Here is a 27,500-nt window from a genome sequence, read left to right as displayed (position 1 = left end):
CTGGAATACGGTTAATCGAACCCCACCCTACGATTTAATAAAAGTCGAAGTTGCGTGAATTGTATTCCGCAGAATCTCCTTAAAGCGGTCATAAATATTGGTTTTAACTTCCTAACAAATATAAGCAGCTTTGTCAAGACAGCATGCCCCTCGCAAGGAAGAAAAATGGTAAAGTGGGGCTCAGTCATGATAAGCTTAAGTTTGGTTTAATTTGATTTAGTTACTTCAGCTATCAAACACGCTTTGATGATTTGTGAAGTTGGACTGGAACTAGCTTGCAATCGAGGCTAATGCGGGTCCATTACCGTGGTGTTGTCTCAAATAGTTATTGAATTGATTGTGCACGATAAGATGTTTAATTTATGGTTTTCCTTTACCGAGACCTTTTAAGTGAAAACCTAAATTGTCCAGATAAATGTGAGGATCACTTCAATAAACTGCACTTGAAATATATACGTTTGATCTCCTCCCAACTGAGTGGCTAATAATTGTCTCTTAGAGACAGTTATTACTTAATAAGTGGTGCAGATAAGTGCATTAGGATCACTTATATCTTTTTTCAATAGCCCACATTTCAAATAATATGATGCTAACACAAAAACTAAGCATGGAACGTCTCGATTGGAGCAGTTCATGAAATGCAATCTGGAAAATATATCACCCCAGAAATGTATAATGATTATAAGTAATATTCAGTAACGTTTGTTATTTGTATTTTGTGATCAAATTATAGTGTTAATTCGTTGAAAATGATTTTAACAATCTTTTCTGGAAACTTCATCCCATGGTTTAGGTATGAAACAATACTAAAAATAATGGAATGGCCCCAGTGTTTTTTGACAAGCGTGACACAGGTTGAATATGCCAACATGGACACTTGCTGTTTTTTTAATTTCTTATTGATTAGGTGGCTTGCTTGCCGGCAGTCTGGCCATCATGACTGATGCTGCTCACATGTTGTCTGATTTTGCTGCATTTCTTATCAGTCTCTTTGCTATCTGGGTAGCACAGTGGTTACCTGACAAGAAGAGAACATTTGGTTATTACAGGGCAGGTAATTTTTTCAGATGAGTTGAAAAAACTGTATTGTTGTGCTTGAAGATTGCCTTATGAAGGGATTGGACCTGATACTCAGCACAAGAAAGATAGCATACAATACAAGGTGCGTTGGCAAAGGACAACAGTTACTGAAATATCAGAGTCTGTTGTCTGTCTCCCTTTGTCAACGCAATTTGTATTTGTATCATATCCTTCCTCTGGCCCATTACACCTTTCCATCATTCATGTATTTTTAAAGATAACATACCATAAAAACCTGCAGATAAGCCACACCTTTTTTCTAAAAATCGTTGCTGGAAATCGGGGGTGCGGCATATCTGCGGAAACATTTGAAAAAGGTGTCATGAATTTCAACGCCAATTTCCATGAGGTGACACTTCGATGATGGCCTGTAACTTCAACAGTAGTCGATCCTCCACGAGCAAGAAAATACCACACTATTCTCAGGTATTCGGGTGGTAGATGGCCCACTGTTTCTTCGCTGGTTCGCCCTTTGATAGCAAATTTGTCGAACAAATAATCTTGTGTCAACAACTGATGAACAGAATTATAAAGACCCTGTTACACTGGGCAATGTTTCATGCAGCTTATCGCTTTGTGTAAACTGTTAATTTAAAACATTGCGCTGCTTCTGGTGTCCAGTTTTCCATTTTTGCGTCCAATCGAGTTACTAAGCTTCCAATGTCTGGTTCACATTCTCGTTGTAATGCAAAAATCTATGGAAAAACTGTGTCAAATGAAAAAATTCCTGTCAGTAAATACCAGAAAAAAATCAACCATATGTCCTTTCATTCAAAACATAGACAAAGTCTCAATAATGAAATGACATGTCAAAATCACAGACTGTTTTACGTGCATAATGGGGATAAATCAATAAAAGCTCTTCATTCAATTAACAAAATCTACAATAGGTTCTCTTAAAAGCTATGCCCCCTTTGATTAATTCCTGTATTCATGCGGCAAAGCTCTTCCATCTCCGACATAAACCTCTAACAAACCACAATATTATTGCTCAATTCACTCTGACAAGGGGCTGACACTTGACTTGTCAGCTCACAGATCGTTTCTCGTGGTGGTTAAATTTACCAACTAAAATTAATTGTTTTGTTAATTTTTTACTCCCCACTGACACAGCATAGATCTCAGTTACTTTAGAACCCCTTCACAGGGCATATCCTGGGTATTTCATCTTCATAAGGTCTTGCAAGAGCAGATGACATGTTTGAAAATAAAACAATAATGAGCACCTGACATTGATTTCAGACGTTGGGCGTGCCGTCTTAGTAATCTTTCGTGACATTGTGTCACATGATTCTCATTGGAGATTGTGACAGGACATCTAATGCTATCACTTGATAAAGATTCTGTGAAAGGTTTCTTCAAATAATGTTGTGTGATGAAGGTATAATACTATGGACTAATAACAACTTTTGAAAGTTGTTTGGTTGTCAAAATAATAATTTAGACTGAGCTCAAGGTTCATGTGTGAAAGTTTGACGTTTACTTTCTTGATGTCGTTTAGATTATCCATATACCACTTAGTTTTTGCAGTGGTACCAGATCCTTGTGGCTTTTCAAATAAAATGATCATTGATGTGTAGTGGTCTGACAATTATGCAACCAGTATCAAATATGTAGTGTTTGAATTGATTGATGATTGATCTTGTCTGTTTTATGTTGCGCACAACTGGAGAAACAGTAGGGATCTTGTGATGGTCGACAGGGCAGTTTCTTACATTTCAACAAACTCCCATAATCTTATTATTCAGCTTTAACAGATTTGGACAACCCTTTGGAAAGGTTGAGGGAGGTCTACAGGTGGCTAGAGAACAAAGAATGAAATGTTCTGATTTTGCAATTTTTAAGCTCTTTTCCGTGTCATTATCTGTTCAAAGCAGAGAAAGTAAATCATATTAAGTTCAGTATAATTATTGCATGTTGGTCTAAGTGTTTTTTAAATTCCTTTTTTTAGAGGTCCTGGGTGCTCTTGTGTCGGTCCTGATCATCTGGGTGTTAACTGGTGTCCTAGTTTACCTTGCTGTGCAGAGAGTGATAACTCAAGAGTTTGAAATAGATGCAGATATTATGCTCATAACAGCTGGTGTTGGATTGGCAGTGAATATCTTGTAAGTGCATATGTTGTAGTTCAAAAATCTTTATAAATCTTGTATTTTATATATATGCCATAAAGAGTTCTACTTAATTACAGAAAGATGTCCAACTATGTTGAAATGGGTGATGTTATGAAAAACATTAAACTGACTTGAGAAAAAAATTGACTGGTTCACAAATTAAACCAGGGGAAAAATTGAACTACAACATATATTGGTCTTGTTATCACTTACTTTTCATCAAACACCTGGTAAAAATTTCCCTGCACTGAGAGTTGATAATAATAATATCAAGTTATTTTTATTTTCCTGTACCACACAGTAATAATTTATTATTGAATAGTACTTAACATGTAGTTCATCCCTAGAATGAGGTAGGTAGGTAGATCTTTATTTACGCACTGTATTACTATTCAGGTATAAAATCTTATAATAAGCAATAAAAAATAGGCACGCATTGCGTACGTGTGCGGGTGGTGCAGTAACGTGACACAGTGTTTTTTCCCCATAACTGTCAACTGAGCTGCATTTTGTTTCCAGGAGATTCACCTTGTCTTTGCGTAATATGTAGCTCTAATAGTACATGATAAGGCCCTATTTCCCTCAGAGGGAAAAGGACAAGATGATGATGATGATTATGATGATGAATAGTACGTGATATTGTTTTGGTATTGTCAATAACAATAATAATGGTACCAAGGTAGATTATCCCCCTGAGAAGACATGTACAGCTGTAGTTACTATTAAAATACTGAACCTAGAAAGATTGGAAAAAACCAAAGGGAACTGAGAAACATTGGCTTCTAGGCTGACATGAAGTTTAAACTTCTTTTTGACAGCAAGTTTAAGCCCTGTGGACCAGCGGGGTTATTATCTGGATGGGAGACCTCAAAGTATACGACTTGCTGTCAGAAACATACGACCAAAAATTATATCTTAACACTCAAAAATGCAAACTAAGCAAGGTACAGATTTTGTTAGCCTGCTTTATCCAAAACAAAATTAATTAATATTGATGCAAAGTAAATAAATATTGCAAAATTGAAAGTGACATTGATTTCAGCGGTCGCCTGTGATCAATTTTAAGTTATCTTGTGTGTTATAATAATCTTTAATCTTTGATCACAGTTCGTAACCATACATAACTGATACAAATAATTATGATAATGATAATGATAATGAGCAAACCAGTTGGCTATTTTACAAGTGCACCAGGAAGTTGAACCAGGGATTACCTGAAACAAATTCAGTGAGTGGTCAGAACGCAGTCTTGAACCCAGGATCTCTGGATCTTAAGACACACGATACATCTGTGACCAAATGACGGCAAGACACCTGGTTTTTGTTTTTGTTTATAGGTTGTTGTTTTTCTTTCAAGTGTTATTAAGTTCAATAAGAAATGTGCTAATTCAACACAAAGATCACAATCGTATAACTCTTGAGGTTAACCAAATCAATGTTGTTTCTGCAAAGCCAAAAATTCACTCTCCTTGACGAGGTTATTTATCACCAGGTAATTACGTCATTTTTGAAATAGAAGCTAGTACTTATTATTCATCAGCGTCACAAATTCTTGCCGATTTTGGGGCTCATTTGTTGAAATTTAAGCACACTTCCAAAATACCTGTTTATTTTTTTGTGATTTATGCACACACTCTCAACCTATTTTCCACCACGGACTTACTCTTACACTTACTCTGTCACTCTTACAACCCGCACTTATGTCCAGGTTTGACCGTAATTAGATGCACGCCCAATTTTGACATTCAACACAAAGTGTCCCTTTAAGTCTAAGCATTTGCTACCTATTTTCAACAATAAGGTAAGGGTAAAGGTTAGCGTTATTTTTAGCTTTGGGTAAATGCAGCAGTTAATCTTCACTTAAAGAGCAGCATTTAGGGGACACTTTGTGACATAAATTGTCTGTATTCTGAGACACAAGTGATGTTGAAGTTGGCTAGAAGAGCAAGGGGACACTTTGTGATGCTTATTGAAATCCACCTGCATCTAATTAGGGTCAAACCTGGACATATCTCACAACCCGGTGACATTGTGTGTGATAGTGCACTTATAAAGTGCACTATCACAAAAATGAAGAAAATTACTAACTTTACTAACTAAACTAATTAAACATGCTTTACAAGGATGCTGTGTATGGGTCAGTTATATCTGCTAACCTTATTGGTTAACTTGGAGGTAATTGGCATAATACAATGTACATGTACAATTCAACCCTAAGCAGCAGAGGAGAGGAAAAAATGGCTTCCTGTAATCATTTCAATTGGCAAGTTTTTTTTTCTTGTGTGGTATGTACTAAATTAATATATAACACTGTGGTGAATAGTAATAATAATAATAATAATAATAATAATAATAATAATAATAATAGGCCATGCTCTCAGCGTCAGAGAGCATGGCTCACATCTTTTTGGCTTGCCCTGCGCTTGCACAAACAAAGTATGTGGCAATACGTGACGCAGTCTTAAAGGTCCTATTCTTCGAGATCCTATTTGATCTTGGCCTGATAGACACTGTGCCTCCTTGGTATTCACCCATCAAACCACAGCCTATCTATGAAACAGCAGAGGTACAGGCGTACTGAGATTTCTCAGTCTATGGGGAGTTTCAAGAACTGAAGGCGAATAGAGTAGACACCAGGATTGTCAACAACCAACACAAGTAAGTAATAGCGCTGGAGATGAGCTGCCCCTGGGTGAGCAACCGTGACAAGAACATGTCAGAGAAGACCATGAATTACGCGCCACTCAGATGGGAGATGAAGCAGAGGCACCCAGGATATGATATCGCCCAGTACAATATCATCATAGACGTTTTGGGGGGATGGTCCAAGGACTTAGATGCTACTCTACAGAAGCTGGTGGGCAACAGAGCTAAAGATGTGCTCAAAAAGATGCAAAAGGTGTGCCTCTCAGGAACTCTTAGACTAAATATTGCTCGCACAGTTAAAGTCGCAACGTGAGCACTCGAGATGTCTCAGTCGCCAATAGGTCCTTTTTACTTGAGAGAGTCATTTTCTTCAAGTTTTACTAGGTCTCTTCTTTGTAATTAGTTTAGCTTTTATAGACCGAATGCATATTAAGTATAATGGCCAAAAATATATTCTTTTGTTTATGTGCTAATTAGACTTACTAGCCTTGTTTGCATGGACAAAATACAAAATAATAATAATAATATTTATTTATACTGCGCAAATTCAACTATGCAGTTTCTTGAGAGCAAGGCTAGTCTGTCTAATTAGCGCATAAACAAAAGCATACATTTTTGGCCACCATTTATGCATTTCGTCTATTCACTTTATAGTCCACGGGTTACCCTGCTGGCTGTGCCTTGGGATACTACTTTAATAACTGTATATAGCATACAGACGTTTTAACTGCAATAATAATAATAATAATAATAATAATAATAATAATAATAATAAGCAGGGCAGATAAGATCTTACTGGATATGCAAAAGGCAGTCATCTCAAGTACCCTTAACATTGCACGCAGTTTCAAAGTTCTCACTGCGCAGGACCTATGAACTGGTCAAACTTTTGCCCACAACTTTTTTGGGTTTCTTATATTATTTGAGAATTTTTTTATTTTACTAATTATTTTAGGCTATGGTAATGACAAGCTATGCGATTGGGCCTTGTCAATATCTCATTTAAGGAGGCATCCTTACGTTTTACGGCCCATAATAATAATAATAATAATAATAATAATAAAGTTGTCAGCAGCGAGCATTATCACATACATGTACATCGAGAGAAAAAAGTCAGACCTCCGTAAAGCGGAAAAGAGCGTTTATGCGAAAGAAAAAACAGGAGGAGGCAAGAGATTTGAACACCCGTTTCCATGCTGACCCTGGTGGTGTCTTTGCACAATTTAGCAGAATGGTGGAGCAAGATGCCGAAAACAACAAGCCCAATTATAAAACAACTCAGCAAAGGAGTAAGGATGACGAAAGGGTTTTTGAAAGTATTCAAGACGCCTGTAGTTACTGGAAACATCGGAAACATCTTTGGGAGACGAGTGGCTCCACTGCGAATACTAAACCTGGGTGGTTAGTGGAAGTGAGAAGAGCGTTTGAAAAGCTAGTCGCAGTCCCTCGGTAAGACAGTTTCCAACTTAACCAGATGAAGTGTGCAGACGCAATCAACTGGAGTGCCCTGGGCCGCGATAGAATTGCAAACTACTGGTGGAAAAGGGCTGTCACTTTACATGAAGGGACTGCGGCTAGCTTCAAGACCATTGTTACGGGCGAAGTAGGATATCCCAGCTGGTTCACAGGAGGGAAAACCAATCTGATCCCCAAGCCGGGCGAGTTCTCCAGTCAGAACCAGAGGCCTATAACCTGATTGAACATGCAGTATAAGTGGTTTACCACCTGCTTACTGTCACCAATGGACGAACATCTGGAGACATACAACCTGTTAGAAGAAGAGCAAAGGGGAGCCAGGACCAAGTGCAGTGGGACAATGGACAACTTAATGATTGACAGAATGGTTTGTCGAGATAGTCGAAATGGAAGGAGGAACCTAAGCATGGCTTGGATCGACGTGCGAAAGGCGTTCGATTCTGTAAGCCATTCTTGGTTGCAAGAAATGATGACGATGCACAAATTCCCCTTATGGATGTGGAGAACAGTGGCGAGACTGTGTAAAAGCTGGAATACAAAGATCACGGCCAGAACAAAGGAAGGGTATGAAACCTCTGACGTCATAAGGTTCAGCAAAGGCCTTCCGCAGGGCGACGCCCTATGTCCGAGGTTGTTCACTTTATGCCTTAACCCGATATCTTGGAAGTTGAAAGCATCGGAAGGATACAAGCTGTCAAGACCCCTGAGTGGCAAGATTACACACTTGCTATACATAGATGATATGAAGATATATGCAGCGTCGAAGGATCAACTTGAGAGAGTAATGAAGACAGTTAAAGAAGCCATGGGAGATGTCGGTTTGGAGTGGAACGAGAAGAAGTGTTCTATAGCTCATGTAAGGAGAGGTTCATTGGACAGCAGTTTGGGAGCCACTGCCATCGGAGAAAGGTAGCTCATAGAAAATCTGAAGAAGGGAGAGACCTATAAGTTTTTGGGAGTTTTAGAAAATTCCAAGCAAGAGGACAGCTCTGTCCTGTGGGGAGCTTCAAAGGTTTGCTTGCAGAGACTGTCAATAAAGTCTTAGCATCTAATCAATACGCACTACCAGTTGTTACCTACCCTATGTGGACACTAACATGGCCGCTCGCAGATCTACAACAACTTGATCGCGAAGCTGGCAAGATCATCAAAGAGAATGGAGGCTACCATCCACTCGGTTCAACTGAGTTGCTATACCTACCAAGGAAGTGTGGAGGCCGGGGACTGAAGTCATTTGAGAGTCTGTATAAGCAGACCAAAGTCAAGACCACAATGAAGCTGTACGCAAACGAAGATCGAGCGATGAGTTTAGTGCGCGAGTTTGAGGAGAAGTGTGAATGAGCAGGAAGAAGATCACTCATAAAGGATGCCAAGAAATTTGCTTTGGAAATGGACATTACCCTGGACCTTGCATACCCAGATCCCAAAGCGTTCCAAACTGACTCAGGTCAGGAATCACATGTGAAAGGAATAGGGAGAACATTACGAGTGAGAGAAGAAGAGAGAAGCATGAGGGAAGTAAGAGAGCAGAGGTGGAAAGGAAAGCTGTTAGGAGAAAGATGGGATGATAACAAAGTTATTGACTGCTTGGCTTAGTAAGTGGAAGTCTGCATCTGTGCATACTGTTGCTGGAATCTATGAGTTATACCAGCAATTACTCCCCACTAAGCTGTACCACCAGAGCAAGACGAAGACGCTGACCACCTCGGATACCATGTGTCTTATGTGTGGAAAAGGGCCTGAATCTATGGCCCACGTGATTAGCGGTTGTGGTGCCTTAGCACAGACTAAGTACATGCAGAGACACAATGCAGCCTTGAAAATCCTTTTCTTCGAGTTCCTGAAAGACTTAGATCTTATCCAGAGTATCCCCCTTGGTACTCTCCAGTCTCACCTAAACCCGAGTACAAGAATGACCGAGCGTGCGCGTACTAGGATGTGCCAGTATTCACTGAAAATATGGAAGTCAGGGCTAACAGAATTGATGCAAGAATTGTGGACAGAAAGGAGAAGAAGGTGATCCTTATTGAGATGAGCTGCCCTTGGGTTTCCAACAGAGAACAGAAGGAACAGGAGAAAACTGACAAGTATGCGCCGTTGAGATGGCAGATGCGCCAACAGTTCCCCGGCCACACTATCACACAGCTTAATGTGATAGTTGATGTACTAGGAGGCTACTCTATAGAGACGGCGGAGAAAGTTAGGAAGTTTTTAGGTTTGGATAGAGGGAACCAGGTTTTGTTTAATATGCATAAGGCAGTTTTATCGTACACCCTAAACATAGCAAGGTCTTTCAAGGTTTCGATGAGTTATGAAGGAATATAAACTCTTGTTCCTTTCTCAAATGTTGGTTCGTTAGTTGTTACCAATTGGTTTGTAAATAGGTTTAACAGTAGGGATTGTTACACAATAGTGCCTTGTCCTACTTATATCTGTAAGCATACTTACGTACAACATACTGCATAATAATAATAGCAAAAACAACAATTATAGTAATAATAAGGTTCACACTGTGCCCCATTAGTCTGTGGGCTCTACAATATCACGTACCTCAAATTTTCAAATGTGAGTATGGAAGTTTCAAGGTATATTTATTTTTTATTTTAATGTTTCAGAGGTAATTTGTGCCTGTGGGAATGACGATAGCATACAGTTGGCATACAGTTGTTTTTCGCATTATGTCATAGGCCCCATGTTGGTGGATAGAAACATTACATCACTCATTAGCTCTTTTATTCAGCCATCGACATTAATTTTGTACATTGCACCTGTGTCTCTGGAGATTATTATTTTGCAAACTATATCTGTTCTGCTTTGTTTCCAGGTTAGGCATAATTCTTCATCAAACAGGTATGGGACATCATCACAGCCACGGATCTGGAGGAGGAAAAAGTCACAGTCACCACGGTCATAGAAAGGACAGTGCTTTGTCATCAAATAGGGTATCTAGAAGTAGGAGCTTGCGGAATGGTTCAGAAAAACAGAATATTAATGTGCGAGCAGCCTTTATTCATGTTTTGGGTGACATTGTTCAGAGTGTTGGTGTTCTGATTGCTGCCTACGTTATTAAATTTAAGGTAAGTGTTGTAGTAATAATTATCATTTTTTACATTTGTGTCTATTTTGGAGAATGTATTTTTGGGTCCTTTTTGATTTTTTTTTTATTTTGTAAGTACTAGATGAATTATGACTGGAAGTACTCTTTTTGCAGTAAAGACTTTAAATTATACCTTACAGATCAGATTTGATGTCCACATTTCATCTGACTTGGGAAATGAAGTTTTGAAAGAGGCTGTCAACTTAATGTGTGCCTTGTGTCCAAATTACTATTGAATAGACAGTACTTTATTCTTAACTAGTGAGGACCTTCCTTAACCCATGGACCCCTGAAAGTGACACTTACCTATTAATAGATTTTACTCTAAGCTCAGACAATGTTACTCGTCAATGGGGGGTTTACTAGGGCTTTTTAGATGTAAATGAGTTGATGGGATTATTATGAAGAATTTTAGTGTACAATGGCCATTTGACCATTGTTTTTTAATTTTCCTTATAGCCGGATTGGAAACTTGCAGATCCAGTCTGCACATTCATCTTCTCGTTTCTGGTCCTCATAACAACACTGAACATTCTTCGAGAGACAATCCATGTTCTCATGGAAGGTAAATGACAGTACAGTGGTGTATGTTTTGTTTTGTATCTTGCAGTGAATTATGAAAATTTAATTTATTATAATGCTTTTACCGGCTGGTAAAACGCAGTTAATGGAACATGACACCCCTAGAGGGCAAGACCGCTTTCGTTCGTCATGCAATCCAGTAAGATAAATAATAGAACAGTATTGAATGCTACATTCATGAATGAATGTTCCCTTCTTCTAGAAGTTAGTACAAACGCTATTCATGTCTGTATTCTAGCTTATATCTTGCTGTGTAATCTAGTGTTATATCTTAGCTTTTCCTAGATTGGCCCATATATTTGTTAGCCCCATTCATGGCTGACAAGCTTGCCACATGGCGTCTCTTTAGCTCATAGTACAGCTGTACTTATTGGTCGAACTTTGAGACACTGTCTTGCTATATAAATCTCAATACACTGTCACAGGGCATAATCCTGGCAGCTTGCACGAGAATACACAGTTTGTAACAATTTTGCTTTAAATTTTCCCACCCTCCCTCCCTGGGAGACGGGCTTTTGTTTGTTATTTGCCAATAAACTGGGGTCACTCCTTGTGGTTTGGTTAGGTTAAGTCTGCGTAGCGACTTCCCCCAAGCTTTGGTATTGCTTGTGTCTTGCCATCTTATATCCTTGCCTTTATCTGGTCTGATCCAGCCTCTGCTGTGCTGGGGAGATAATAAAGGCTCTGCTAATAGTCTTCTTCTATTCCCACATTAGTGGGGGAATAAGTGAGGCTTTTAGTTTGTGCACCTATCATGAAGTCGCGTAAAACCTGCCACAGGGCTGTGTCCCCCTCAATTACGCCATATTGTTGTTTGCTCATTTGTTGTCGTTACACTACCTAGTTGCGTTACAATCTACTCTTAGTTTAAATAGTGGAATAGTGACATTAATGGTTTGATTGCATTTGCAAAAAGACAAGTTTATATTCTAACTTTAATATACTATTGGTAAAATAATTATTTTTAAAGGATGCCCCCAGTTAATGAGTAAAATCGTCGGACGTTAGACAGAGTAAAATCTGTTAAGTCTCACTCCCAGGAGTCAATGGGTTAAAAATCTGTAAATATACCACTCTGATTTTGCTAAACCTGGTTCAGACTTGCTATACAATGCAGGTCTAATGGGTTTGTCAAACATAGCAATACGTATGTACGTGTTAAGTGTGAACCAAGCACTCAAAGTTCTATGCCTTTTATGTGAACGACAGTACATCACAACCATTATTTCTCAATGGGATTATAATAACATTAAGGCAATGGCATGAGGAAAATAGGACCTTTTCTTTATTTTATGACTTGCATTATGTGTGAACAGATTGGGACTGCAAGCCTAATTATTAAAGAAGTAAATCTTGATGTTATTTTCCAGGAACACCAAAGGATATCAAGTATAACAATGTAAAGCTGGCACTGGAAAGCATTGAAGGTGTTGTTGCAGCTCACAGTTTACATATTTGGTCACTAACTTTGAGTAAAGCAGCTTTGGCTGTGCATTTGGCAATAGGTATGCACATTTGTATTTTTGGAAGGTTGCTGTACAATGTATGTTTTTTTTTTCAGTTAGTTTTGGTATGGCATTTGAATTGGATCAGACATGGTAGAAATAACCTTCTCTAAATCAGCTTAAAGTTGTTGACTATTAACCCTTTTGGCCCTAAGAATGATGTCCTGGACAGGTAAAATCATTTGGCATTGGCAGTGTTTAACCTACAAATAGTACTTTTTGAGGTGAAAGCGTTCATGGTTTGGACTTTTGTGCCACTTGAACAAACAGAACTCTGGGGAGACTTGTGGCTTTTTTTTGCAGTGGTTACTATGGCAACAGATTGCTACACAGAGATAACTAAGCTTGGAGCTTTTTGGTCTGAAAAATTTTTTTTAAAAAAACGTGCTAAGGATGTCTTAGAAATGAATACATTAAATTCTACAAAAATGTTGACTTTTGGGAAAATATTAAGTAACTTTTGTTTTTGCCATAATTCTGGTAAGTGACATGCAATGTATCTGACCAAAATCTATTAATCTCATTTAATACTTTTTGGCATCTGTTTAACCATTGACTCCCAGGGGTTCCCCATTGACGAGTAAAATCGTCTGGTGTTAGACTGAGAAAAATTCAAAGTATGACTGGTTCAGGCTGGCTAATGGGAGTCAAAGGTTTAACTCAGGCATTATTATTCCTTGTCAATTTAATTTCAATCCTCTTCAAAGTCATTTAGGGTACATAAGAAAAAAACAAGAACTGCTGTTGTGGAAATTGGTATTGACTAGAAGTGCAGATAAGGATAATTAAACAAGTAAAATAGTTATAATGATATACACGCATGACTCCCAACCCCCCATCAGACAATGTTGAGATATCATACACTGAACTCCTGGCATCTGTAAATACCAGGACAAATCAGTACCAGTGTGATGTGTTTTGAGACAATGCACTGATAATAACTAAAGGATTATAGTTGCTGTGTTCACCAGTTTTATTGTCTGTTCTTTTCCTCTTTTACAGAACCTGGGCGTGACTCACAAAAAGTCCTCAACATTGCAAACCAGAAACTAAAGAATGAGTTTCGCATTTTTCACAGCACAATTCAGGTGGAGCGGTACCAAGAATCTGTTATGAGGAGCTGTGTTGACTGTCAAGATTTACGAGACTGAAACCAAATATCGAGAAAATCTAACCTGCAGTGCAGGCATATTTTAGGGCGAGCAGATGATGTCATGCATAATGTTGGTGTTTGAGGGGAAAGTACTTGTAAAGAGGTGGCAAGGGGGTGGTTGTGAAATACCAAAACGAATAAGGGAACAGAAATGAATACTTCTGGAAAGTTCATCAAGGGTGTGTTTTTTGATTTCACAGACTTTCCTAGCATGCATATGGTTTTTTCCTGCACCCCTCCCTCCCCACCCCTTTGCCATTTCTTTATTCTTGGTTTCAACTCTGTATCCATGTACTGATATAAATAGCACAAAGCTGACAATAAGCATGCAAACATTTCCTCTTCCCTGAAGCAAAAGTTATTTTTATTGTTTCGTATTATTATGTTTGACATTATTATTTCCAAGATTTTGTTTCATTCGGCTCAAATGAAAATTATTTTGTTATATTTCAATTAGTTTTCGTTATACATATTGAAGGAGAGATTTAAATTATACTTTGATTTATACCCTTTAAACTTTTAATTTTGGATGTTTCTATGTGTAGAATTGTTCTTATATTCATTTGTTTTTCGGAGATTCTACTTGTGCCTTTAAAATGTTGAACTCTAGGACATCATTAATGTATGAATTCTCCACTTTCGATTCTCTTATGCAAGAGCAAATTGTCAGTAGTTCTCCCCTAATCAGCTGTCAGCAGACTGCAAGGAAACCACCGTAGTAGTTTGAGTTGACTGACAAAGTACAGGTGTACAAAGAGTCAAAAGTCAGTCTGTATTAAATTTTGTCTACATTTTCAGTTTTTTTGATGCCAGTATCAAAATGGCATGAGAACATGGTATCTGCAACCTTCAAATAGAGATATAAGCTTTCTTTTGTTGGTAATATATTGGTCAGTGAAAAGTGTACAGTCAGCTGACAAGCATTCATTTGGCATGTTAGAGCTCTTGTTTATTATCGCTGAATTGTGGATGTCTGTTCGGTTACTGCATCAGTGAGTTTCTACATTAAATCGATATTAACAATGTTTTGTTAGGAAAAAAATGAAATGAGTTATCTGCATAAGCACTTTTGTAGGTGTTGTACCATGAGCAGAGGGCTCTCATTTCTAATAGGCTTTCCCATTTTTTTTTTTTTTAATTCCACAATTAAGTGTGGGCACTAATTTGATGAACTGTCCTTACTGGTGTGAATATATGTTAATAGTTTTTGATGTCCAAGTTTAACTGATCTACACGGATGTACATTTTTAATCAAGTTACAAAATGACATATTTATTGACTTTCTAACATACACCTTGTTAATCACCTGAATAAAGAATCATTTTTAATCTGTTTTTTTCATCCAGGTTTTTGACAGGTTGTTCTGGTCGTAAGGGTCTTCGTTTAGTCATCACTTGTCTTAAGACTCTAAGAAACTGTCTGTCTTCCTTAGTTGGTGCTTTTGGGTTGTGGAAAGGGATGTATACAAAACATGGATCACCCCTGTGGACCTGGTCCATGGACTACCCCTCTGGGCCACCCCTCATCTTGTAAAGTTACAAGCAGAAAAACTTTCAGATGAAGGAGACAAGTGACGGTCACACTTTTCTGGCCAATAGACCACTTTCGATATATTAAAATTCAGCTTGATAGTGAGGCTTAGAGGACACAAACAAAAGAAATGAATAAACATGTTCATTCAGTTTCCTTTGTTGTGTGTCCTCTAGGCCTCACTGCCAAGCTGAATTTTAATATATCGAAAGTGGTCTATTTAAACAGTAGAGAGTTTCTGTCGAGGAACTATTGGCTGATAGTTGCCCTGCGGAAATTTGATGTTCTTAAAACAAATATTTGCCCGAGAAGCGAAGCTTCGAGGGCTAATATGCTAGTTTTAAGAACATCAAATTTCCAAGGGGCAACTATCAGACCGATAGTTCCGAGACATAAACACTCTATTGTCTTTATTGTTCACCACTAAATTTTCTTCCGCGCGCCAGTTGAAAAACAGTCAAAACCCACTTAATGCAGATCAATCAAATATTTATTCATGCGTACAGGCTGTCACAAATGTCAATAATTCGCAGCGTACATTGGCTAAAGAATAGCGTACAATCGAACCTCAGTATAACTGCTGTTTGCGTCCTAAGGCCTCGATCCCTTTGGTCAGCACCCTTGTATCAAAGTCACCAGTAACAGTAAAAGAGTAACGGGGTAAGATAACAACAGTAACAATAGGTAACAAGGTAACGGGGTAACGAGGTGACATGGTAACACGGTAACAAAGTAACAGGGTAACAGGCAACGGGGTAATAGGGTAGCAGGGGTACAGGGTAACGAGGTAACGAGATACCGGGGTAACAGGTAACAGTCTGATAAGGTTGCAGGGTAACAGAGTATCAAGGTGACTTTGCATCCGTCTAACAGAGTAGAAAGACAACTGGGTACATTAAACTGCCAAAAGAAGTACGGTACATAATAATCATCATATATGAAAAAAAAAAGAAGTACGGTACATAATAAGTATCATATATGAAGTACCTACCCAAAGTCATGCGCTTGTAGCCAAAAACAAAGATGGCGCACTCAAGAGGATTCAATCGGCGGCCTGGGAGGAATTTCCAACCTAGGTTTATTCCACCATTTCAAGCAAAGTCTCCTCCTCCCTTGATGCGAGCGACTCCTCCTAGTTTCGAGGCCAGACCTCGCATGCCTTTTGCGTCTGATTTTGTAATTGGTGGAGGTGCCCTCCAAAATTCTTATCCTCCGGAAAAACCTCAAAGTTTTGTACGTCAAATCGGAAAGTCGGCTATCAAAAAACCTGCTCATATTTGTGTTGGTTTTGAGGCTTCGCAGAGATTTCCGACCGCCAAGGAAAAGCTACACAATGTCCTTCAAGGTGCCATGAAAGGGCATTCATTGACATTTAATTGCCAAGAAATGGGTCAGTTTTGGCAAGCCACCGTCAGGATTCCATGGCCAAGGGAGATGTCGTTTTATGCCGAAGGTCCTACAAGAAAAGAAGCGGAGAAAAATGCAGCAGCGCTTGCTTGTGTTGAGTTGGAAGTAAGACAACAAAAAAGTAACAGATTTTTGGTTTAACCTGTGGCTGGATTATGCAGTTCCCGTCCACATACATTAATTCGACATGAAGTAGCTGCTACTGCAGTTCTTATAACATATGAATGAAGGGGTAGTTTCTAAAGAAACTGTGGTGGGGAAGTAGTATACAAAAATTTGGTTTTATCTGACGAAGGGCTAACACTGGAAACGTCAACTTTTAGAATCTCTGTATGGTGGCCCAATTTACATTATCAACTCCATTGATAAAACCAAATTCTTATTAACATAGTTTACTTTAAAGCAACATCTACTCTGGGACTGTGAACTGTGGTGGCAGTCCATTCAACTCCTCTTAACTCTTGTTCTTCTGTTTTGAGACTGCGGACTTAAGTGGAAGTCCATTATACTCCTAGCCGTAATAATGATACTACCAGTATTTTTTTTTTCATCCATTTTGGGACTCTGGACAGCAGTGGCACTAAATTTATTGGTTCCTCGTTCTTCTTCATCAACATTGTGACTGCAGGTCACAGTGCAGACCATTACAGTAAATGGTCTGGAAAATGAGGGAAATCTTACCTCCTCCTATTTAGAATTTCTTCTAATCATTTATCAGTGAGACCTCTAATTTGGGACTTAAGACTGTGGTGGTCAGGATAATAAATAACACATCTGAATGGATGGGTATTCTGTAATAATGATCCCTTCCTGTCCTGAGTTATTATATTATTTTGATAAAGTGCCTCATCTGATCACTTGTCATGCATTATTCAGCATTTGTTTGGACTAATATGATAGAAGTGGTACAGACATCAAAGTATATTCCTACCTCTTCTGTAATCCCTATCTTGTACTGGCTAGCTCTTAAGCTTGCCTCCAATTAAGTATGTACCTTTATGTTCTAAGCATATATGAGCCAAAATAATGCCTGTGATGGAACCCCTTATGCTTCATGTGAGCTTACAGTATAATTTTTCCATATTCCATAGAGAATGGGAGCAGCAAACATCAGTTCAGCAGCAGTTATAAAAAAAGAAGCTGTCCAGAGCATGGATGAACCCAAGTGGATTTATATTAATGAGGAGCAACTCTCCAAGGTGGAGTCTTTTCTGATCAAGAATAGTGTTCTTAGTCAGCAACTGTACAGGAACCATCTTCAGCCAGTTCATCGACCATGCCCTAGAGTAGTAAGTGCTTCAGAAGGTAGAGCATTGGGTGAATCTTCTTCCGGTACCTCCAGTAACATGTCTGCTTCACAGATAAACGTAGATGCAAAATTCTGGAAAGATTCCAATCCTCAAGATGCAGATTTTTCCAGCTGGGATATGCCACATACAATAGAGATGGCAAGCTCTGAAAATGGCCAAAGTTTAGCAACTATAGATAATAATTATTCTCCTGTCACCTGTGTTGTGAAAGACATATTTAGTGGCCTACCTTGGAACGAATTGAAAGCAGAAGAAAGTGCTAAACTTAATGAACAGTTGTTGCGAGAATTTAACCAAAGACAGCGTATGTTGGAGAGGAGAATGTCATGGTTCAATGAACCCCCAAACAAATTGCCTGTCTTAGATCACAGGTAGGCAAAAACTGCACATGGTAATATCAAAGAAAACAAAAAGAATTTCCAAATTTCTCTGTCTGTCTCTGTGTCTCTCTCTCTGCAAATGCAAGTTCAATATAGACAACTACAGGTAGTTCTCTTTTGGTAAAAGCCCTTTCTACACATTTTCTAAAAAAAGGAATTGTATCCCCTTTGTAAAAGGTGTGTCTGGGTATTGGAAAAAGTCATAATATACATACATACACATACATTGGCCCACGTTTTGGCCACAGATTTACAGATTCTCTGTGGTCTGAGTTGATCCAAGATAAATCCCCCAACTCTAAACTTAGATTAGAATATACCCTAAACTTCATTGCTACACTGTAGAGAGTCACAGATTTTCCTAGAGAAATCCCCTAACTCTAAACTTACATGTAGATTAGAATATACCTTAAACTTCATTTTTTTTTTGTGCAATATACTTGACAATTCTATAGACTTAATGGTTAATGGCAGACATTTTTTAGGAAAAGGATCGTTGATTTAATTGAGGAAAACAAAGTTGTTGTATTATCTGGAGAAACAGGCTGCGGCAAAACCACACAGGTAAAAACAATAGAAAACAGTGAGAGTTTTTTGTCTGCTTTGACCTCTATTACTGAGAGCCTCCTTTTGAAAATATCTGTTTTTATGAGAAAAAAACCCTTACATTTGTTTTAGATCCCTCAGTTCATTCTAGATAATGCTGTAAAGAATGGCAGAGGATCAAGCTGCAACATTGTAGTGACACAGGTAGGGTAATAAGATCCTCTTTCTTTTGGGTTTTGCAACAATGAGGATGTTGCTTTTAGTGTGCTACCAGTTAATTTCATCAGCTAGAAGAGATGTTGTGGTTCAAAAGGTTTAAGGTGTTGTAGAGGGAAAACTTTACTCCCACAAAAGAACTTTAAACCAGAGGAAACAATATGTGTAGTCAAATTTCTTTGAATTTTTGTTTCTATCCGGAAAGAAAGTGAAATTTACCGGTACATACCGGTATTTCTTAACTTATTTTCAGATTTCTTCTTGTTTAAAGTTATGTTTTGTTGGGAGTGGAAGTTTTCTGTAAGAGTTTTTGTCTAAAATGTCTGACTGAGTTTTGAAGCTACATTATCCATCTGAGGTGTTATCTATGTACTTAAAAAGGCCAATGAAGTGCAACTATAGGTACAAATATTGACCATCCTTTAGTCTAAATTGTGTTGATCAATCCTCCTGCTCACCCAAGTGGTTTGTCTGCTAAATGCAAAACTAATTCACACCATTTATTGGTGTTGTATGTACATTTAATTAATACATTAATGAAATTAATATCTGTACAAATGTTTTCAGCCAAGGCGTATAGTAGCAATGTCAATTGCGGAAAGAGTGGCCTGGGAAAGAGGAGAAGTCCTGGGAAAGAGTATTGGTTATCAGGTACATTGTTTATTATTGATGTGGTGCATAGAGCTTAGCCAGTATTTTCTCTGGGCTTGCTGAAAACTGCTGTGTCAATATACACTTTTATTGTGCTTTTTAATTTTATAGGTGAGGCTAGAAGGCGTACCCCCAACTCAGAGGGGTCGAATCTTATTTTGCACTACAGGAATTATATTGAGACGGATGCAGAATAATGCCCTTTTACAAGGTAACTACCCCCCCCCCTTCCCCCCTGAGTATGAAAACAGCCTTAGCAAAATACATTTAAGATAGAAACTACCGGCTAGCTTCTTTGATGAACTGTTGCAAAAAAATCCAAAGGCAGTGTGATTATTGGACAAAATTTGACTGCCATAATCAAACGAGATGAAAAGATACAAATGAGGTTAAAATAGGTTCCTTAACTTTATAATAGGGACACATACAGGGCTTTATAAAATCGCACGTTGCCTTTTTTTAAAAACTCTGATAAAGTCATCACTTCCCTCCTCTCCATCATCATCATCATCATTATCACTATCTTTGTATCCAGTTTTATTGTATGACTACCGGTAATTCCTACATTGTAGCATGGACAGTTGTCATTGAGTTATAATTGTGCAAAAAGTGTTTAGCCAGTACATTGCTCTGATAGCTGCCTCTAATACAACTGTAGCAGTTAAAACATGATCTCTGTGTGATTCGCAGGTGTCAGTCATGTCATTGTTGATGAAGTACATGAGCGAGACATCAATACAGATTTCCTGTTGATCCTCTTAAAGATGTTGCTCCAAAAGAGTCAAGAACTGAAGGTGGTTGTGATGAGTGCAACTGTGAATTCAGATAGATTTTCACAGTACTTTTATGGGTATGTATTGTATGTTTTTATTTGTCAGTGCCACAGATAATGAAAACTGTCAACAGTCTTGTGGCATCTAACAGTATCATGCTTCTTTGTTTTTCTACTTAGCTGTCCCAGTTTGACAATTCCTGGTTTCACACATTCTGTAACAGAGTATTTTTTGCCTGATGTTCATCAAATGTTGGGTGGAATACCAACAGCATTTTCTAGCCCACCACAGTACAAGAAATTCAAGTCCAGCCACCATTTTGCAAAGGTTTTACCCCTTAATCATCATAAAATTACTGGTGACTGAGTACTTTTTAGCCTCCCACGCAGTCATTCTTAGGGCTTTGTCACACGTTCCTCCCTCATGAATGTCTGCTGAAATGAAAAGCCACTTCCGTTCAACGCTGTTTGCCTATTATTTAAAGAAACAAATCAGCATTCACTAATCATTGTGTTGTGCATAACCAATCACATGCTGCAAAACAATGCCATACAAAACATGAGTGTACCCAAAACTGGAAAGCGACCTCTGATGGTCCGTATTCCACGAACAGAAGTGATTTTTCGTTTTGGCAGACGTTGTGGGGTCAGGAATGCGTGATGAAGCCCTAAGAGCATCTGCGTGGGAGGCTACACGTAAGTTCTTTTGTAAATGCATTTGATTTACGTTAACTTGACTCCCTTGCTTATTTACAACTTGTTTGTTTGTCTCTGGCCAATTATTTTACAATAAATTAGTTATGGGTCCATTCATCTTCTATGGATTTGATGGATGACAACGGAGCAGAAATTATTAAGTTTGCTTTAATCGTGACAAACGGGGGATAAATCCTACCACTCAGTAGTATTTTTTTTTTCATCCAACATAAAAAGCTTAGTTATTCAAAGCCTGGTTAATGCTATTTGAGGTTAACCCATTGACTCCTAGGGGTTCCCCATTGACGAGTAAAATTGTCTGGCGTTAGACAGAGTAAAATACTAAGTCTGGCCGGTTTAGGCCGGTTTGGATGTCAAAGGGTTAATTAATATTAGGGAGATTAAGCATGACGTTTACAGCCAATGACAAACGGGAAACGGCAGGCTCCTGCTTATCATAAAAGCGTGAAAATTCTCTCATTTTAACTTGTCTTGTTCCATTGAGAAGTTGCTTGATATCTGAAGCTAACAGGACAGAAATGAGCTAATATCAAGCAGGGTTCTTACATTTTTGACAAAACCCTAATTCCACTTCGACGTTTCCTGTTTGGCATAAACGTCATGCTTAACCTCTCTATTATCATGGCTTTTGATAGATTGACCCCAGGATTAACACCTACTGGGCTTTTATCAATTTTCGCCTAGTTGTTTCTCATACTCACAAAGATCTGGACACTTTCTCACATTGTATCTACTTAACTCGAGAGAATATTGCTCATCTCAAAGGTGCCACTGTTGAGTGTTGGATGTTATCTACAGCTGCAGCATACACTTGTAAAACACTTTCTAAGACGCCCAACTTTGTAGAACTACAGAGGAAAATTGAATGGCAATGGAAACTTGAAACTGCTCTTCTGTTTGATACTAACTTCCCCCCCCCCCTCCCATCTTAATCGTTGTTATGTTATATATATAATATATTTATATAAATATGTACTTTAGTTCGTGCGACTTGTACAGTATGCTGTTTGTTATTAGTTGATTTTATTCTTTATGTACATTGTTGTATTGTTGTGTTGCAAATAAATAAATAAATAAATAAAAAATAAAATAAAAAAAATCTACAGCTGCAGCATGCTGCACTATTTTGTTTTGAAAACAGTCAGGGAAAGGACATATAGGAGGTTTTTCCTCCTTCTGTAGCTCTATCCAACCAGAAAAGTGCCTTTTTTCACTAACTCAATAGCTGAAGTGAGCACCTGTTTGTTTATTGAGTCATTTAACAGTGTTTTATTTCAACACCCCAGCCCAGGTTTTCTGACAAATCTTGTGATGGTGGGAATTTACAGGCTTTCATAAAAAAAGGTATTGACGTTAGACATAGTGGTACAAAACTATTTAGTTTTGTTGTCAAAGATATACATTCCTTGTGGGTAAAAGCATGAAGATGATGCACTCCAGAATCTGGAAAACATTAGAAGGGTAGACCTATTGCACCAACTTGCTTTCCAGGGCTTGTAGGCTCTTCTTGCAAGTATTTGTTTTGCAGAGTGTTATATTAATTTGAAAAAAATGCACGTTGTAGGAATTGTCATAAACATAGTTTATAGAGAATTGTCTTACTCACTGGAATTCTTCAATTCAATGTCCTAAACTCTGTTTCAGAACTGCCATGCTAAACTGTGATCATTTTCCCTTGTCATTTTCAGTTGTTGGAATGTTCTGGAGCTGGGGTGTTGATTATACCTGATTAAAAATGTTGTTCTCTTTTGATTTTACTGTTTGCAACTTGCATAGTTGCATGTTTGTGGCATATGGACCATAAGCGTTCAATAGCCATATAAAATTAGTGAATTGCTTACAGGTGCAAAGTGATACAGTGACTCCAGAGGCTGACACTGAACTTGTCTGTGAAACTATTCTGTATGTATGCAGAAACTACCAAGAGGTAAATTACTCAGCTTAACTGCAGAACACCCCGCCACCACAAAGCCTTACCCCTGAAAAGGTTGGATACAAGGTTAGAAAGCCTACATTGAGAGTGGACACGTGTACGCAGTCGTTTTCCTGGTTCCCAGTGTTTCTCCTTTTTGAAACATCAAACAAAAATAGTGAAGGAGATTAATGTATTTCTCGTTCTTGAAGCACGATGCTCGAGCGAAACTACGTATCCGCGTATCCAACCTCTTCAGAGGGGCAGCTTCAAAATAGCAGGGTATTCTGCAATTACTCCCTCTCCCAGCAATGCGCATGGTTTTCTTGGGGATAACGAAGCAGTGTTACTAACTTATCAGACCGTTGGACTACATCTATCAGACTATCAGGTTGGATCCCCTTTGGCTAGCCTGGGTGCAAAGCGAGCTACTTTTGAGCCTTCTAGTGGTTTATGTGCTGAGCCAAAGGCCAGTATTAGGGCCCGGGGGGGGTACTTTAGGAATTTCTGGGTGGGGATGTGCCGCTGGGACCCTGGAACCCTTAGCCTATACCAGAGCTAGTTCAGCTGAATTTTGCTACCCTATACTAGAGTAAACTCCCACCGATTTCCGTCTAAATACCGATACTTGAGAGTTAATAATATCCAGAAGTTTCTCATGATAGCCATTTATCGACACTGTTGAGGCTGAGTTGCGCAAATTTAAACTTTGCCGACTCGACTTTTTAATATTTTTGAGAGGGAATTTCTGGTTTCCTTAGTCTTGATAAAATCTTCAAGCGACTGGTCAGTTTCGTGAAAAATGATACCCTATTCTAGACCCAAACGCTCTGATTTATATACCCTATGCTAGAGTAAACTGCTTGAAAACCATACCCTTCACAGCGGCACATACCTATATAGCCCATATATGGCAGTACCCCCCCCGGGTATTAGGGCTCTCTAATTTAGTATTAGCTGGGTTCTTTCTTAGCGCGGCTACAGTGTGGTCATAAAAAAGTTACAATGCGCAGTTGATTAGTGTTGCAAAGTGTACAATAACGTTATTTTGTTGATCGATAGGGAGCTGTTTTGTGCTTTTTGGCTGGTTGGGATGAAATCAGTGTTGTTCATGACATGTTGTCATCAAAGATAAGCAATGCACAGGTGAGTCAAAAGGACATTTTGTCAGTCTTCGCCTTCTGACCGGAGTTGTTCAAAGCAGATCAAGTGAAAGTAGATATACAGAGAGACAGACAGACAGAAGGGGTTATATAAGGTCGGCATTAGTGAATCTTCAAAAGAGATTTTTAGAATCGCAAATACGTGATGTCATTTGAACCCATCAGGGGGCAAGAGCTTGCCTTGTGTAAAGGTTTTGACTGGCATGGATTTGCCACAGTCAGTTGGGACACTTTGTGACAATGCATAACATTGCATTAGACTGGTGAGGTGGAAATGCTGCATGTATACATGTCACCCGCGATGTTCATTAATAACTTACCATTCTCGAACAAGTGCTCAGGCGTAAAGAGCACAGATTAGTACTTCTTAACACTACAGAAGATATCCTTACGGCGCAGGGAACGACAGGTTTGGCCCTAAAGTTGTTTATCATTTATTTTTCATTAAGTGTCACACCTCGCTGTGGCGGGTCCATTCCAGGCTCAACCATTGTGTGGAATGGGCTCATGTGGAACACTTCACTAAGGCTGCTGCCTAAGAAAGTTTTTCCGGAGCCCTTCGGGCTTCCAATATGAAAAGTTAGCAGCCCAAGTCCAGAATTAAATAATTAAAAGTGAGGATGAATCACCTTCTTATAAGTTAAGCGCCCGTTCGAGCAACTCGCTCAGAAATTTGGTCGCCCGCGCTCGAAAGTAAGGCGCCCCAGGCGCAGTTTTCGTTTTGATTATGTTATTATTTTTATCAATCATCTCCCTCACAGAAATCTCAGTATCTTGTGCTGCCACTTCACTCTATGCTTCCTATGTTTAATCAAAGAGAAGTGTTTGAAAGGTGAGTGAGCATGTTGTATCTGTGCATTACAAGCGAGTCTCGAGAAAACCGATTAGATTTAGCGTTGTGGTGTAGAAGAGTCCAGACGCAAATCCGTAAAAGGAATACGTTTCAAGGCACTCTTTTTAGCAGATATTTTGCTTTTCAAGAAGAACGGGAACGGAGTTCTTATACATAAGCTTTCGGACCCGAAAAAATCTGGCGCTTTTCGAAAGACTGATCAAAGATTGAATACTCCTTAACAACATGTACGTGCACTCCCTGAATTAACCCGTGCCCATCCCCAGAGTGGCACTTGTAGATTTTACTCCGTCTAACACCAGGTGATTTTACTTATCAAAGGGAGCCGGTTCAGAGGGGAAAGGAATATTTAAAAAAAAAATGGACAACGACACCCTTTTCAGGGAGCCTACGATTTACACGCAATAATAGAAAGAGAAAAAAAAAATCTTAACACGATCATTGTGTTTTTGGCACCAGGCCCCCTGTTGGAGTCCGCAAGATCGTGTTGGCGACCAATATAGCAGAGACTTCAATCACAATTGATGATGTGGTGTATGTCATAAATGCTGGAAACGAAAAAGAGAAAATATATGATGCAGCCAACAAGGTAAAATAGAAAAGTGACTTTAGTGTGTTTAAAAATCCCGTAGGAGCTGTTGCAAGGTCCAGGGTATGATGTTCGCTTCCCTGTGGAAAAGAACGAACAACACAAGCAGTGGCCTAGGCCCCAAAACAATATGATAACATTTCTCAGTGCTGAAGCTGTAGCAAGTTAGTTACGAATGCTTCGTAGTGTTACACAGGGTAACCAAATTGCTTGTTTTGTTAGGTATCCTGTTTAACTACCCACTGGACTTCGCAGGCAAGTGTTATCCAGAGACGAGGCAGAGCGGGGCGGTGCAAGCCGGGTTTCTGTTTCAACCTCTTCTCAAAGGAACAGTTTGAAAACATGGGTAGGTTTTCATCAGAAACATTTTTTTCCTTCTAGTTGACGATTTAGTGGCTGAGTTTTTTTCTTTAAAAAAATGTATTTCACAGCCCGATACCAGACGGCTGAAATGCAGAGGACGTCGTTGGAAGAAATTGTCCTGCAGACAAAGGTAAAACCCAATTCGAGCCACTGAGGTGAGCAAAAGTGTACGTGCCTTATACTAGCAGAAGTATTTGTGATCTTTCATTCTTTGATTTTCAAATTACAGATTCAGTGCTCAGATGATTCCTGTAATGTGAAAGACTTTTTGTCCCAGGCTCTCGATCCTCCATCACCATTTTCCGGTAAGAAGGGTTGTTATGGGGTCCTGGAAGCACAAGCTGTCTTTGATTCCACGGCAGCAATACTGTACGAGCAATACTTATTTAGTACTGAAATGTTATGTTGAAGTTACTCGTGTTTTTGTTTGCAGTACAAAGCGCTATATCAGAATTGAAGGAAATCGGAGCAATGGATTATCAGGCTAGTCTTAGAAACATAAATAGATCTTAAGTAAAATGGTTATCGTTTAAACACATCATTTTTTTTCCCTTCAGTTTTCAAAAGCTCAAACTTCAGAACAATATTTTCCTTGAACAAAAGAGCAATGGCTAAGTGAAATAAAAACAAACAAACGTCAAATGAAGGCTGTTTTGGAATCAGGTGTATTTGTTCCTTGGATTTAATTTTTAATACGATTGGTGCGCCGTTTTAAGTTCTTTGCTCTTCATCTGTTTTGTAGGTCTGTCTCTTTGTTTTGTTTTCTCTAGTTTTTAAGGGGTTGAGGGGATAGGTGATGGTAAAGATAACACTTGTTTCAAAGCCCGTCAGATCTAATCTTCCATGGATTTATCACATACGGGGAAAAATCACTGAATGTTGATTAGCTGAGACGAAGGGAATTTTCTCTTAAAGGGGCTAGGTCACGCAATTTTAGGCAATTTCAGCACTGATCGAATGGTCATAGAATTAACTAAAATATCAAAATAACTGTTCAAAACTACAGAAGAACTCTAACAAAACACAGGGAAGCCAAGAAGGGACATGGATGGACAAAACTGGAGAGGATTGAAATGGATTGAATTTGGGTAAATTTGAAAAACGTCGGCCCACCTTTTTTCAAATTTATATCAGTCTATATCAAAATGTCATTTACACAGCTGGAAAATCATTCTCAGTTGTTATGTGGCCGTGATTTTGCAAATGAAAGACTCTTGCTCTGCTAATTTGACGTTTAGAGCTCATAATTAACAAAATTAAACAAAATTAGTTAAAATAGCGTGACCTAGCCCCTTTAATCGCGAGGATACTTTTGGTATTCAAGTGGGCACGATTACATGGTCCTGATTCGTTTTACAGTTACCGCGATCCAGAGTAAGCGAAGTTAAAAAAGAATCTACTTCCAGATTCAGAGTCTGATTTAACTTCTTTTTGTCCGCAT

General features: G+C 38.7%; 2 protein-coding genes across 4 annotated transcripts in view; both read left to right on the top strand.

Annotated features, from left to right (window-relative positions):
- Nucleotides 1–14,981, top strand: part of LOC138043629 (proton-coupled zinc antiporter SLC30A2-like) — a 17,157-nt gene extending 2,176 nt beyond the window's left edge. For all 3 annotated transcript variants that reach the window (XM_068889992.1, XM_068890001.1, XM_068890011.1), the window contains 6 exons: nucleotides 908–1,054; nucleotides 3,032–3,185; nucleotides 10,138–10,390; nucleotides 10,870–10,975; nucleotides 12,363–12,497; nucleotides 13,500–14,981. In XM_068889992.1, coding sequence (XP_068746093.1) covers nucleotides 908–1,054; nucleotides 3,032–3,185; nucleotides 10,138–10,390; nucleotides 10,870–10,975; nucleotides 12,363–12,497; nucleotides 13,500–13,648 — 944 coding nt within the window. In that variant the 3' untranslated portion in view covers nucleotides 13,649–14,981. The remainder of the gene's footprint in view (nucleotides 1–907; nucleotides 1,055–3,031; nucleotides 3,186–10,137; nucleotides 10,391–10,869; nucleotides 10,976–12,362; nucleotides 12,498–13,499) is intronic.
- Nucleotides 14,982–16,188: 1,207 nt separating this feature from the next.
- LOC138043609 (ATP-dependent DNA/RNA helicase DHX36-like) overlaps nucleotides 16,189–27,500 on the top strand; it is a 23,161-nt gene continuing 11,849 nt past the window's right edge. The window contains exons 1-16 of the mRNA XM_068889970.1: nucleotides 16,189–16,692; nucleotides 17,679–18,268; nucleotides 18,763–18,841; nucleotides 18,956–19,027; nucleotides 19,607–19,690; nucleotides 19,802–19,901; nucleotides 20,381–20,540; nucleotides 20,643–20,790; nucleotides 23,023–23,106; nucleotides 24,154–24,237; nucleotides 25,016–25,086; nucleotides 25,567–25,696; nucleotides 25,919–26,042; nucleotides 26,128–26,189; nucleotides 26,289–26,364; nucleotides 26,493–26,542. Of these exons, the coding sequence (XP_068746071.1) occupies nucleotides 16,204–16,692; nucleotides 17,679–18,268; nucleotides 18,763–18,841; nucleotides 18,956–19,027; nucleotides 19,607–19,690; nucleotides 19,802–19,901; nucleotides 20,381–20,540; nucleotides 20,643–20,790; nucleotides 23,023–23,106; nucleotides 24,154–24,237; nucleotides 25,016–25,086; nucleotides 25,567–25,696; nucleotides 25,919–26,042; nucleotides 26,128–26,189; nucleotides 26,289–26,364; nucleotides 26,493–26,542 (2,403 nt within the window). The 5' untranslated portion in view covers nucleotides 16,189–16,203. The remainder of the gene's footprint in view (nucleotides 16,693–17,678; nucleotides 18,269–18,762; nucleotides 18,842–18,955; nucleotides 19,028–19,606; nucleotides 19,691–19,801; nucleotides 19,902–20,380; nucleotides 20,541–20,642; nucleotides 20,791–23,022; nucleotides 23,107–24,153; nucleotides 24,238–25,015; nucleotides 25,087–25,566; nucleotides 25,697–25,918; nucleotides 26,043–26,127; nucleotides 26,190–26,288; nucleotides 26,365–26,492; nucleotides 26,543–27,500) is intronic.

Source organism: Montipora capricornis, chromosome 1, assembly GCF_036669925.1.
Source record: "Montipora capricornis isolate CH-2021 chromosome 1, ASM3666992v2, whole genome shotgun sequence".
NCBI classification, from domain to species: Eukaryota; Metazoa; Cnidaria; class Anthozoa; order Scleractinia; family Acroporidae; genus Montipora; species Montipora capricornis.
The sequence above is the reverse complement of the archived record's forward strand: the minus strand, read 5'-3'. Positions and strand labels throughout refer to the sequence as shown.